This window comes from Oncorhynchus gorbuscha, linkage group LG06, assembly GCF_021184085.1.
Source record: "Oncorhynchus gorbuscha isolate QuinsamMale2020 ecotype Even-year linkage group LG06, OgorEven_v1.0, whole genome shotgun sequence".
NCBI classification, from domain to species: Eukaryota; Metazoa; Chordata; class Actinopteri; order Salmoniformes; family Salmonidae; genus Oncorhynchus; species Oncorhynchus gorbuscha.
In genome coordinates, this window is record NC_060178.1 from 86,684,659 (window position 1) to 86,699,955 (window position 15,297).

Consider the following 15,297-nt stretch of genomic DNA (forward strand, 5'->3'; position numbering starts at 1 on the left):
AAGGAATAATGCACTATATGAAAATACACTCTTACTATTACTTAACTTATGTTCTGTAAAGGAAGAGCATTTTGCATTTCCTTCTATTGTAAAGTGATTCACATAGAACTAAACTGTCCCCCTGTAGACAACTGAGAGGAAATGGTGAGGCTATGCTCAATGTGTAAATAGATAGATGAGCCATTCACTTTAAGTAGCATGCACATGATGAAAGCATCATCTCTTTTCAGAGCGTCTCTTCTCTCTATGTGTTAACTAAAGCACCATGTTCATCTGCAGCCAACAAGACCAAATAATGTCCATATGGCATTCTTTTTTTACCAATATAAACAATAGCATGTTACATAGTTACAACAAGCTTCCATATATGGAAAGTAACATAAAGTCAAGCCAAGCACTCGTAATGTCACAAGCCAAATCTTCCCCCTAACGGAAAATAAATATGTTGTGCCATTTTAAACGGATTCCCGCTGGACATAATAAATAACATGTTGAATCAGAAAACATTCTGCTTGTTTTGAGTCCAACAACAGTTCAGGAAAAGGCCCTTTGAGAATGTTCACCTCAAAGGGTGATTGGCAGCTGTCCACTGAACATGGCTGGAATGCACTCTGTGGTTCTCTGTGGTTCAGAGGTCATAAGTGCTTAGGGCAACCGTGGGATAGGGGGATGGATGGTGGGATGGAGGGATAGAGAGATGGGGCAATAAGAGGATGGGTGAAGGGGGTTGATCTGGGGTCTCAGGGTGAAGGTCACATGGTTCGTGGGATGAGGGGATGGGGTGAGTGGAGGGTTTGGTCTCAATTAAGGGGGTGTCTAAACTTCAAGGTCACTTGGTCTGTGGGATGGGGTGTTGGGGGACAGTGGAATGGGGGGATGGAGGGGACGGATAGAGGCATGGAATAGGAGAAGGAGGGAAGAGGGTACAGGGTTTGTCTCAATTAGGGAGGTCCCATAGTTAAGGTCGAAGTCACATTATTCATGATCTGGAGGAATGGCATAATAGAGGGGATAGGAAATGGAGGGAAGAGAGTACAGGGTTTGTCTCAATTAGCGAGGTCCCATAGTTAAGGTCGAAGTCATATTGTTCATGGGCTGGAGGAATGGCATAATAGAGGGGATGGAGAGATGGGGTGGACGAGGGGGCTGGTCTCAATTAGAGGGGTCTCATCTCAGGATTAAGGATCAAGGTCAGGGTCACATGGTCTCGTTAGCCCTGCAGGGTGTTAGGGGGATGCGGTTGGTAGTCTCGGTGTAAGCGTTTGTCCCGCTAGACAGCAAGGACGTAGAGGCTTTGTCTTGGGCCTGCTGGTTGTGGATTATCCTTCGGTGGTACAACGGACCCCCCCCTGAGCAACAGAACATCCCTCACGGACGCTCTGAATGGCTTACTGACGAAACAGTAGAGGAAGAAGTTAACTGCAGTGTTGAGCATGGCCAGCATGTTAGACAGGTCATAGGCAAGGTGGACCCGCCAGTCCTTGTGGACCGAGGACACGTATAGATGATAGATGACCACTATAGTCCTGGGGGCCCAAAGGATGGCGAACGCGGAGGTAATGGCGAGCAGCATGGCAGTGCTCTTACCCAGGCGCCGCTGGGGAGCCAACCGGGCCCCGCTACCACCACGCTCCTCCTGGCACGGGACCTGTCTCTGCCGCGCCTGCAGCCGGTGAATGATCAGCAAGTTCAGAACCAGGAAGATGCTACACGGCAGGAAGTAGATTATCATCACGTGTGTCCATATGAGGGCAGAGTCCAGGGAGGTGGGCGGGTGGGCAACGCGCCACATGTCAGACCACCAGAAGAATGGTATGCCTGACAACAGCGCCAGGGAAAAGACGATGGTGATAATCCGCCACGCTCGTGCCGGGTAGCTGATCTGACGGTGGAGGAGCGGATGGCACAGTGCCACGTAGCGGTCCACGGTTAGGGGTACGGTGGCCCAGATAGAGGCGTGGTTGGCAGCAAACTCTGCCATGCTAACCGAGCGCAGGAGGAGGGTGGGGACCTAGAATACAATTAAACACAAAAATGTCATTTTATGTGAGAAGTCAGGACAAAGAGAAAGGAAATTCACATTAACAGCAAAACGATAAAGTTGATCTACTGTACATTAAACAACATGTAGGCAGGTCGATTAGAATTCAAACTTTCTCCCAAAACAGATCACTACACCTTTATCGTCCATTCATTACAACAAACAATAAAATGTTGTCCTTTGCTCATTTCTCAAGCTAAATGTGCCCACTTTTTTCAGTGCACTGTCAGGGTTTTGAGCTGGCAATCCTTTAGCTATACGTCCACCTTCTTTACCACTGGACTACTGTACCTACTTCACGGTGGAACACAGCTGTTTCTAGCAGAAAGCCCACGAAGATAATGAAGAGCTGGGAGAGGATGTCAGAGCCTGTCAGAGCCAGCAGGTACACATGCATAGCCTTCTTAGTACGGGCTGCCAGCCGGGATAGAGCCACTGCAGTCAGTATGTTTACTGATAGATTGAAGGGGGAGGAAGTGGAGAGAGGCAGGGAGGGAGTGGGGAGGCAAAGAGAGGGAGGAGGGAGAGAGGGGAGGCAGAGAGAGGGTGGGGGTTAGAGTGAGGGCAGGGTGGAGAAGGAGAGGGGGAAGAGGGAGAGAGGGGAGGAAGAGTGAGCGATAGAGAGCGATAGAGAGAGAACATTTATTTAAACACCGTATGAAGTCCATTATACACTACATGGCCAAAAGTATGTGGACACCTGCTTATCAAACATCTCCTTCCAAAATAATGGGCATTAATATAATTAATCCCGAAGGTGTTCGATGGGGTTGAGGTCAGGGCTCTGTGCAGGCCAGACAAGTTCTTCCACACTGATTTCTACAAACCATTCCTGTGTGGACGGCGCTTTGTGCATGACCACATTGTCATGCTGAAACAGGAAAGGGCCTCCAAACTGTTGACACAAAGTTGGAAGCACAGAATCGTCTTATTGTATGCTGAAGAATTAAGATTTCCCTTGACTGAAACTAAGAGGCCTACATCGAAACATGAAAAACAGCCCCTGTCCAATGGCGGAAAGCTTTACACCACTCCAGCCAACTCGCATTGCACATGGTGATCTTAGTGTTGTGTGCGGCTGCTTGACCCTGGAAACCCATTTCATGGAGCTCCCTACAAACAGTTATTGTGCTGACGTTGCTTCCAGAGGCAGTTTGGAACTCGGTAGTGAGTGTTGCAACCAAGGACAAATTATTTTTACGCACAATGCGCTTCAACACTCAACGGTCCAGTTCTGTGGTCTGTCACTTCGCGGCTGAGCCAGTGCTGCTCCTAGACATTTCCACTTAAAAATAACAGAATTTGCAGTTGACCGGGGCAGCTCTAGAAGGTCAGAAATTTGACAAACAGACTTGTTGGAAAGGTGGCATCCTATTACGGTGCCACATTGAAAGTCACTGAGCTCTTCAGTAAGGCCATTTTACTGCAAATGTTTGTCTATGGAGATTGCATGGCTGTGTGCTCAATATTATACACCTGTCAGCAATGGGTGTGGCTGAAATAGCAGAATCTACTAATTTCAAGGGGTGTCCACATACATTTATACATATAGTCTACTTGGCTCATGAGGTATTACCGGAAGATATTCTATGGAGGAGGGAGATATTTGTTCTTTTTGTGTTTTCTTTCTTTATTTGGTCAGGCCAGGGTGTGACATGGGTTATTGTGGTGTTTTTTGTCTTGGGGTTTTGTGGGGTGTCTAATTAGTCTATGGCTGCCTGAGGCGGTTCTCAATCAGAGTCAGGTGATTTATCGTTGTCTCTGATTGGGAACCATATTTAGGCAGCCATATTCTGTGAGTGTTTTTTCGTGGGTGATTGTTCCTGTCTCTGTGTTTGTTCTCACAAGATAGGCTGTATGGGTTTTCGCGTTTCGTTTGTTGTTTTGTATATATTTAGTTATTTCATGTATCGTTGTTTTTTCATTAAAGAACATGAGTAACTACCACGCCGCATTTTGGTCCGACTCTCTTTCGACAGACAAACGCCGTTACACTGTGTATGTGTATGTGTGTGTTTTTCCAGTAGTGTGACATACAGTAGCTGCATAGATTTCAGCTGTATTTATATGTAATCAGCTATCATTGTCTGGGTTTCTTTTCGCCGACTTGTCAATAGCACAATGTTCCCACTAAAAACAATTGGTGCACATCTGTCTTCAGCCCTCCGCTCCAACCCACAGACCTCTCAATCCCCACTGGGAGTAATTAGTTCACTGTGCCAAAAGGTCAGCTGGAGGATTCAGAGCGAGGGAATGCAGGCGGCTGATCTAAGATGAGCCCTCTAGTCTCCTGCTTCCCCTCCCTCCCTACAACCATCCCTGCCTATGTTGGATCAATAGCACATCACTGTGATCGGCACGTCTGCCAATGTTGTAGCCCCACAACAACACTAACAATGACAACACAGTTTACTTGAACTGAACACAATCCATTAATGTGACTGTTGTTTTGTCTTGTTGCTCAGGAACGTTGGAGTGTTCATTTTGGAGACTGCATGTGTGTGTGTACTGTATGTGTGCATGTACCTGGTACTCCCACACAGAGGAGGGAGCTATAATAGATGACAGGGAAGAAGCCCAGGACACATGTAGACCTCTGCAGATCCCCATCTCCTGGTTTCAGGCCCTGCTCTGAAGAGCTGGGCACTGTGATGTTGGGCCAATCAAACATGACCTTGGTCGTTCTCCTGGAAGAGAGAGGGAAAGATTTGAAGGGAGGGTGGGAAATGGGAAGAGAAGGAGGAAGGGAGATGGAGAGACAAAGAGATGGAGGGAGGGAGGGAGATATAACTATAACTATAAAATAACCATAAAACTATAACTATAAAATAACTATAAAATGACACTGAACAAAAATATAAATGCAACATGCAACAATTTCTACAATTGTACTGAGTTATATATAAGGAAATCAATCAACTGAAATGAATTCATTAGGCCATAATCATGGATTTCACATGACTGGGAATACAGATATGCATCTGCAAAGTTGCTGGATATTGACGGGAACTGCAAAACTCTGTCGTACACGTTGATCTAGAGCATTCCAAACATGCTCAATGGGTGGTGACATGTATGGTGAGTATGCAGGCCATGGAAGAACTGGGACATTTTCAGCTTCCAGGAATTGTGTACAGATCCTAGTGACGTGGGGCTGTGCATTATAATGCTGAAATATGAGGTGATGGAGCGGATGAATGGCCTCAAGACAATAGGCCTCAGGATCTCGTCATGGTATCTCTATGCATTCCAATTGCCATCAATACAATTGATTTGTGGTTGTTGTCTGTAGTTTATGACTGACATACTATAATCCCACCATGGGGCACTCTGTTCACAACGTTGACATCAGTAAACCGCTCGCCCACATGACACTATACACACTGCCTGCCATCTGCCCGGTACAGTTGAAAACGGGATTCATCCGTGAAGATCACACTCAGTATACAGTACCAGTCAAAGGTTTGGACACACCTACTCATTCAAGGGTTTTTCTTCATTGTAGAATAATAGAGTTGATGTCTTCTCTATCATTCTCCAATGTAGAAAATAGTAAAAAATTAAGAAAAACCCTTGAATGAGTAGGTGTTTCCAATGTACTGCATATACATATATATAAACTCATCAGACGTCATAATACGTCATCAGAAGTGCTCACTGAATTTGAGGGCTTTGAGGGCTTGAGTCGCATGTGCCGAATACAACAGGTATTCGGCACTGTGAAATGCTTACTTACGAGCTCCCAACCAACAATGCAGTTAAAAAAATATATATATATATATGTATATATACACAGTGGGGCAAAAAAGTATTTAGTCAGCCACCAATTGTGCAAGTTCTCCCACTTAAAAAATGAGATAGGCCTGTAATTTTCATCATAGGTACACTTCAACTATGACAGACAAAATTAGAAAAATAAATCCACTCATTACCTGTATTAATGGCACCTGTTTGAACTTCTTATCAGTATAAAAGACAACTATCCACAACCTCAAACAGTCACAGTCCAAAGTCCACTATGGCCAAGACCAAAGAGCTGTCAAAGGACACCAGAAATAAAATTGTAGACCTGCACCAGGCTGGGAAGACTGAATCTGCAATAGGTAAGCAGCTTGGTTTGAAGCAATCAACTGTGGGAGCAATTATTAGGAAATGGAAGACATACAGTGGGGCAAAAAAAGTATTTAGTCACCCACTAATTGTGCAAGTTCTCCCACTTAAAAATATGAGAGAGGCCTGTAATTTTCATCATAGGTACAATTGGAGTGTGGCTGTTTGAGGTTGTGGACAGGTGTCTTTTATACTGATAACAAGTTCAAACAGGTGCCATTAATACAGTTAATGAGTGGAGGACAGAGGAGCCTCTTAAAGAAGAAATTACAGGTCTGTGAGAGCCAGAAATATTGCTTGTTTGTAGGTGACCAAATACTTATTTTCCACCATAATTTGCAAATAAATTCATTAAAAATCCTACAATGTGATTTTCTGGATTTCCTTTTCCTCATTTTGTCTGTCATAGTTGAAGTGTACCTATGATGAAAATTATAGGCCTCTCTCATCTTTTTAAGTGGGAGAACTTGCACAATTGGTGGCTGACTAAATACTTTTTTGCCCCACTGTGTGTGTGTGTGTATATATATATATATATATATATATATATATATAAAAGAAAAGCCCATTTTTGGTCCATTAAAATAACAAAAAATGTATCAGAAATACAGCGTAGACGTTGTTAATGTTGTACATGACTATTGTAGCTGGAAACGGCTGATTTTGTATGGAATGTCTACATAGGCGTACAGAGGCCCATTATCAGCAACCATCACTCTTGTGTTCCAATGGCATGTTGTGTTAGCTAATCCAAGTTTATAATTATAAAAGGCTAAATGATCATTAGAAAACCCTTTTGCAATTATGTTAGCACAGCTGAAAACTGAAAACTGAAAATTGGCCTTCTTTAGACTAGTTGAGTATCTGGAGCATCAGCATTTGTGTGTTTGATTACAGGCTCAAAATTTCCAGAAACAAAGACCTTTCTCCTGAATCTCGTCAGTCTATTCTTGTTCTGAGAAATTAAGGCTATTCCATGTGAGAAATTGGAAAGAAACTGAAGATCTCGTACAACGCTATGCACTACTCCCCTTCACTGAACAGCCCAAAGTGGCTCTAACCAGAATATAAAGAGTGGGAGGCCCCGGTGCATAACTGAGCAAGAGGACAAGTACATTAGAGTGTCTAGTTTGAGAAACAGACATCTCACAAGTCTTCAACTGGCAGCTTCATTAAATTGTACCCTCAAAACAGCAGTCTCAATGTCATCAGTGAAGAGGCGACTCCGGGATGCTGGCCTTCTAGGCAGAGTTCCTCGGTCCAGTGTCTGTGTTTTTTTGCCCATCTTAATCTTTTATTTTTATTGGCCAGTCTGAGATATGGCTTTTTCTTTGCAACTCTGCCTAGAAGGAATCAGGAGGATAAAATTATGGTCAGATTTGCCTAATGGAGGGCGAGGGACAGCTTTGTATGCGTCTCTGTGTGTGGAGTAAAGGTGGTCCAGAGTTTCTTCCCCCCGGGTTGCACATTTAATGTGCTGATAGAAATTTGCTAAGACGGATTTAAGTTTCCCTGCATTAAAGTCCCTGGCTACTAGGAGCGCCGCCCCTGGGTGAGTGTTTTCCTGTTTGCTTATGGCAGAATACAGCTCATTCAGTGTGGTCTTAGTGCCAGCATCAGTCTGTGGTGGTATGTAGACAGCTACGAAAAATACAGATGAAATCTCTCTAGGTCGATCGAGGGGTCTACAGCTTATCATGAGATACTCTTCCTAAGACGAGCAAAACCTCAAGACTTCCTTAGATATCGTGCACCAGCTGTTATTTACAAAAAAAACAGTCTGCCGCCCCTTGTCTTACCAGACACCGCTGTTCTGTCCTGCCGGTACAGCAAACAACCAGCCAGCTGTATGCCTGTAAGCCGGATGGTGCTGTCTTTGGAACAAATATTTCTGTTTTAACAGTATTCCACTTCTTATCCGTTTCCAGCCCTTGTAATCTACCAGTGAAATATGTTGTAATGAATCCTTTATTATAATGTCCGCTTACTCCGCTGTGCTCCGCTCCGTCAATATCTTTATCTTTATTTAGTAACCCTTTCCTAAGCTTCTAAAGATAACTATTAAAAAAAGGTTCTACTGTATATAACACCAAAAAGAGTTCCGCTATAGTTACAACCCTTTTTGGTGCTGTATACAACCAGTTTTAATGGTTCCTTATAGAACCTTTATGGATAATGATTATTTAAAGAACATTTATCAATCTCAAAGGTTCTACAAGGAACCATATGAAGAACCATGTAGGGTCATTTTTTCCCAGTTAGACATATTATATTGTCAAAATTCTATAGGTGTTATTATTGACAAGTTGAATCAAGTGAGCTACCTCTGGAACAGATGAGGGTTCCTGAGGAGAAATGTAAAACTGATGTAGACAAAAGTTCTCAAATGACACAAGGCCATACCATCACTGGTCATCATCAAATTTACAGTGGGGCAAAAAAGTATTTAGTCAGCCACCAATTGTGCAAGTTCTCCCACTTAAAAAGATGAGAGAGGCCTGTAATTCGCATCATAGGTACACTTCAACTATGACAGACAAAATGAGGTAAAGGAAATCCAGAAAATCACATTGTAGGATTTTTAATGAATTTATTTGCAAATTATGGTGGAAAATAAGTATTTGGTCACCTACAAACAAGCAAGATTTCTGGCTCTCACAGACCTGTAACTTCTTCTTTAAGAGGCTCCTCTGTCCTCCACTCAGTACCTGTATTAATGGCACCTGTTTGAACTTGTTATCAGTATAAAAGACACCTGTCCACAACCTCAAACAGTCACACTCCAAAGTCCACTATGGCCAAGACCAAAGAGCTGTCAAAGGACACCAGAAACAAAATTGTAGACCTGCACCAGGCTGGGAAGACTGAATCTGCAATAGGTAAGCAGCTTGGTTTGAAGAAATCAACTGTGGGAGCAATTATTAGGAAATGGAAGACATACAAGACCACTGATAATCTCCCTCGATCTGGGGCTCCACGCAAGATCTCACCCCGTGTGGTCAAAATGATCATAAGAACGGTGAGCAAAAATCCCAGAACCACACGGGGGGACCTAGTGAATGACCTGCAGAGAGCTGGGACCAAAGTAACAAAGCCTACCATCAGAAACACTACGCCGCCAGGGACTCAAATCCTGCAGTGCCAGACGTGTCCCCCTGCTTAAGCCAGTACATGTCCAGGCCCGTCTGAAGTTTGCTAGAGAGCATTTGGATGATCCAGAAGAAGATTGGGAGAATGTCATATGGTCAGATGAAACCAAAATATAACTTTTTGGTAAAAACTTAACTCGTCGTGTTTGGAGGACAAAGAATGCTGAGTTGCATCCAAAGAACACCATACCTACTGTGAAGCATGGGGGTGGAAACATCATGCTTTGGGGCTGTTTTTCTGCAATGGGACCAGAACGACTGATCCGTGTAAAAGAAAGAATGAATGGGGCCATGTATCGTGAGCTTTCGAGTGAAAACCTCCTTCCATCAGCAAGGGCATTGAAGATGAAACGTGGCTGGGTCTTTCAGCATGACAATGATCCCAAACACACCGCCCGGGCAATGAAGGAGTGGCTTCGTAAGAAGCATTTCAAGGTCCTGGAGTGGCCTAGCCAGTCTCCAGATCTCAACCCCATGGAAAATCTTTGGAGGGAGTTCAAAGTCCGTGTTGCCCAGCAACAGCCCCAAAACATCACTGCTCTAGAGGAGATCTGTATGGAGGAATGGGCTAAAATACCAGCAACAGTGTGTGAAAACCTTGTGAAGACTTACAGAAAACGTTTGACCTCGGTCATTGCAAACAAAGGGTATATAACAAAGTATTGAGAAAAACTTTTGTTATTGACCAAATACTTATTTTCCACCATAATTTGCAAATAAATTCATAAAAAATGCTACAATATGATTTTCTGGATTTTTTTTCTCATTTTGTCTGTCATAGTTGAAGTGTACCTATGATTAAAATTACAGGCCTCTCTCATATTATTAAGTGGGAAAACTTGCACAATTGGTGGCTGACTAAATACTTTTTTGCCCCAGTGTAACATGTCATGGCATAACACAACAGATTAGATAAACTGGAACAACCCTCACTGATGGTTGCACAAAATGAGCTGTGCGAAAAAAACAACCTAAATATTATAATAGAGGAAAGAAAGTTTTTTTGAACTGCAAAAAACCATTGAAGTGTTCAGTGTTTGAATTATTATGGTTCCACATAGAAAAATCACCCTTCCAAAACAACCCTTAAAGGAACCCTCTTTTCTTAGTGTGTTTACAATGCTATGGGCTCTGGTCAAAAGTAGAGCATAGGTTGCTGTTTGGGATGCTCATCTTAGGACAAGCTCTGAGAAAAATTATAGTGATGAGAGAAACACATTTCTCTACTTCGTCTCTAGTATGATAGAGTGACAATGACTAAACCAGCTGGGCAGTCGCGAGTCAACAAACCTCCTATCCTCTCTGTAATACAACATTGTCTATAAGAGGTAGAATTATCCACAGAAAAGTATTCCACTATATACATATCCAAGTCCAGCCATTGATATTGGTTTTAATTCAAATCCTCAATGTCAATGGAAAGTGCAGACACAAAAAGTGGAATGGATTTTTATTATTCACAGTATTTTTCAGACTACTACTCTCTTATTACAAGAGGCAGCTGTGAATGTTGAGATTCCTGGAAGGACATTATTTTTTTTAGCAAGATGTTCTTTATTACAGTAGTCAGCATATATAGTCAATGATAAGACTGTAAGCCTGAGACATTCTGTACCAAGTTATTGTCTACTTACTATAAGGTTAGTAGTCAATGTACAGCCTGAGACATTGAACATTGGGACAGTCCTTCTTGTGCTAGGTCAAAGTCATGGTCCTCCAACTGTAAGGTTTCCCCCAGTGGATTCAGGATCCTTGGCAGAAATGATGTGTCCCAGAGAGGCTACACATGCTGAGGGTGGGATTGGACTGTGGATTACAGGCTTGCTGCTCTGTCTCCACTGAGAATGACTGTCCCCACCTTAATTGGTGTTAGAGCAACGCCACCATACTGCTCTTCAGCAGCAGTCTGTAAAGCCTACATCACCATTAAATTCTTGCTACCCAGGGGAAATATAGTCCTATTGTATAGATCTGATATACTCATAGACAATCTCCGTTCCCACCAGCCTGGTTTGCCAGCAAAGTATCAGCCTGAGCCGAGACAAAGGTCTCTGTGGAAATCTATGTGCAAATGAGGAAAACACCTCATTCAAGACAACCAAATTAATATCAAATCAAATCAAATCAAATCAAATTTATTTATATAGCCCTTCGTACATCAGCTGATATCTCAAAGTGCTGTACAGAAACCCAGCCTAAAACCCCAAACAGCAAACAATGCAGGTGTAAAAGCACGGTGGCTAGGAAAAACTCCCTAGAAAGGCCAAAACCTAGGAAGAAACCTAGAGAGGAACCGGGCTATGTGGGGTGGCCAGTCCTCTTCTGGCTGTGCCGGGTAGAGATTATAACAGAAAATGACCAAGATGTTCAAATGTTCATAAATGACCAGCATGGTCAAATAATAATAAGGCAGAACAGTTGAAACTGGAGCAGCAGCACAGTCAGGTGGACTGGGGACAGCAAGGAGCCATCATGTCAGGTAGTCCTGGGGCACGGTCCTAGGGCTCAGGTCCTCCGAGAGAGAGAAAGAAAGAGAGAATTAGAGAGAGCATATGTGGGGTGGCCAGTCCTCTTCTGGCTGTGCCGGGTGGAGATTATAACAGAACGTGGCCAAGATGTTCAAATGTTCATAAATGACCAGCATGGTTGAATAATAGTAAGGCAGAACAGTTGAAACTGGAGCAGGAGCATGGCCAGGTGGACTGGGGACAGCAAGGAGTCCTCATGTCAGGTAGTCCTGGGACATGGTCCTAGGGCCCAGGCCAGTTGAAACTGGAGCAGCAGCATGGCCAGGTGGACTGGGGACAGCAAGGAGTCATCATGTCAGGTAATCCTGGGGCATGGTTCTAGGGCTCAGGTCCTCCGAGAGAGAGAAAGAAGGAGAGAAGGAGAGAATTAGAGAACGCACACTTAGATTTACACAGGACACCGAATAGGACAGGAGAAGTACTCCAGATAAACAAACTGACCCTAGCCCCCCGACACATAAACTACTGCAGCATAAATACTGGAGGCTGAGACAGGAGGGGTCAGGAGACACTGTGGCCCCATACCTCATTCAAGACAACCAAATTAATAGCCACTACCCAACCCATGCAGCGTCTCATATGCAAATGCCTGTAGTGTATGGGACTATATTCAGGCACTATTATAATAAAGGATAGGGCTGCCCTGGGGTTCAGCTCCATCCAGATGAACAGTGGGGGAGTGGAGTGCCTGTGAGTGGAGCAGAGGTAGCCTGGTCCCAGCGACCCATGCCATCGATGACCATATACAGTGGGGCAAAAAAATATTTAGTCAGCCACCAATTGTGCAAGTTCTCCCACTTAAAAGATGAGAGAGGCCTGTAATTGACATCATATGTACACTTCAACTATGACAGACAAAATTAGAAAAGAAATCCAGAAAATCACATTGTAGGATTTTTAATGAATTTAATTTGCAAATTATGGTGGAAAATAAGTATTTGGTCAATAACAAAAGTTTATCTCAATACTTTATTATATACCCTTTGTTGGCAATGACAGAGGTCAAACGTTTTCTGTAAGTCTTCACACACTGTTGCTGGTATTTTGGCCCATTCCTCTAGAGCAGTGATGTTTTGGGGCTGTTGCTGGGCAACATGGACTTTCCACTCCCTCCAAAGATTTTCTATGGGGTTGAGATCTGGAGACTGGCTAGGCCACTCCAGGACCTTGGAATGCATCTTACAAAGCCACTCCTTTGTTGCCCGGGCGGTGTGTTTGGGATCATTGTCATGCTGAAAGAACCAGCCACGTTTCATCTTCAATGCCCTTGCTGATGGATGGAGGTTTTCATTCAAAATCTCACGATACATCGCCCCATTCATTCTTTTTATTTTTTTATTTTATTTTTATTTAAGCAGGCAAGTCAGTTAAGAACATATTCTTATTTTCAATGACGGCCTGGGAACAGTGGGTTAACTGCCTGTTCAGGGGCAGAACAACAGATTTGTACCTTGTCAGCTCGGGGGTTTGAACTCGCAACCTTCAGGTTACTAGTCCAACGCTCTAACCACTAGGCTACGCTGCCGCCCCTTTCCTTTACACGGATCAGTCGTCCTGGTCCCTTTGCAGAAAAACAGCCCCAAAGTATGATTTTTCCACCCCCATGCTTCACAGTAGGTATGGTGTTCTTTGGATGCAACTCAGCATTCTTTGTCCTCCAAACACGACGAGTTGAGTTTTTACCAAAAAGTTATATTTTGGTTTCATCTGACCATATGACATTCTCCCAATCTTCTTCTGGATCATCCAAATGCTCTCTAGCAAACTCCAGACCTTGCCTGGACATGTACTGGCTTATGTACTGGCATTCTTCTTGCCAATGTCCAGTCTCTTGACAACAAGGTTGATGAAATCCGAGCAAGGGTAGCATTCCAGAGGGACATCAGAGACTGCAACGTTCTCTGCTTCACGGAAACATGACGCTATCCGATGCTATGCAGCCAACGGGTTTCTCCACGCATCCCGCCGAAAGAAACAAACATCTCGCTGGTAAGAAGAGGGGCGGGGGCGTATGCCTCATGACTAACGAGACATGGTGTGATGAAAGAAACATACAGGAACTCAAATCCTTCTGTTCACCTGATTTAGAATTCCTCACAATCAAATGTAGACCGCATTATCTTCCAAGAGAATTCTCTTCGATTATAATCACAGCCATATATATCCCCCCCAAGCAGACACATCGATGGCTCTGAACGAACTTTATTTAACTCTTTGCAAACTGGAAACCATTTATCCGGAGGCTGCATTCATTGTAGCTGGGGATTTTAACAAGGCTAATCTGAAAACAAGATCCCCTAAATTTTATCAGCATATCGATTGCGCAACCAGGGGTGGTAAAACCTTGGATCATTGTTACTCTAACTTCCGCGACGCATATAAGGCCCTGCCCCGCCCCCCTTTCGGAAAAGCTGACCACGACTCCATTTTGTTGATCCCTGCCTACAGGCAGAAACTTAAACAAGAGGCTCCCACGCTGAGGTCTGTCCAACGCTGGTCCGACCAAGCAGATTCCACACTCCAAGACTGCTTCCATCACGTGGACTGGGACATGTTTCGTATTGCGTCCGATAAAAATATTGACGAATACGCTGATTCGGTGTGCGAGTTCATTAGAACGTGCGTTGAAGATGTCGTTCCCATAGCAACGATAAAAACATTCCCTAACCAGAAACCGTGGATTGATGGCAGCATTCGTGTGAAACTGAAAGCGCGAACCACTGCTTTTAATCAGGGCAAGGTGTCTGGCAACATGACCGAATACAAACAGTGCAGCTATTCCCTCCGCAAGGCTATTAAACAAGCTAAACGTCAGTACTGAGACAAAGTAGAATCTCAATTCAATGGCTCAGACACAAGAGGCATGTTGCAGGGTCTACAGTCAATCACGGACTACAAGAAGAAACCCAGCCCAGTCACGGACCAGGATGTCTTGCTCCCAGGCAGACTAAATAACTTTTTTGCCCGCTTTGAGGACAATACAGTGCCACTGACACGGCCTGCAACGAAAACATGCGGTCTCTCCTTCACTGCAGCTGAGGTGAGTAAGACATTTAAACGTGTTAACCCTCGCAAGGCTGCAGGCCCAGACGGCATCCCCAGCCGCGCCCTCAGAGCATGCGCAGACCAGCTGGCCGGTGTGTTTACGGACATATTCAATCAATCCCTATACCATTCTGCTGTTCCCACATGCTTCAAGAGGGCCACCATTGTTCCTGTTCCCAAGAAAGCTAAGGTAACTGAGCTAAACGACTACCGCCCCGTAGCACTCACTACCTTCATCATGAAGTGCTTTGAGAGACTAGTCAAGGACCATATCACCTCCACCCTACCTGACACCCTAGACCCACTCCAATTTGCTTACCGCCCAAATAGGTCCACAGACGATGCAATCTCAACCACACTGCACACTGCCCTAACCCACCTGGACAAGAGGAATACCTATGTCAGAATGCTGTTCATCGACTAC

The 15,297-nt window shown here is 44.1% G+C and overlaps 1 protein-coding gene across 1 annotated transcript in view; it reads right to left on the reverse strand.

Annotated features, from left to right (window-relative positions):
* Positions 1-602: 602 nt before the first annotated feature.
* The window catches only part of LOC124038753 (probable G-protein coupled receptor 142), a 48,086-nt gene continuing 33,391 nt past the window's right edge, over positions 603-15,297 (reverse strand). The window contains 4 exon segments of the mRNA XM_046354824.1: positions 603-1,347; positions 1,349-2,011; positions 2,337-2,494; positions 4,568-4,728. Coding sequence (XP_046210780.1) covers positions 1,198-1,347; positions 1,349-2,011; positions 2,337-2,494; positions 4,568-4,728 — 1,132 coding nt within the window. The 3' untranslated portion in view covers positions 603-1,197.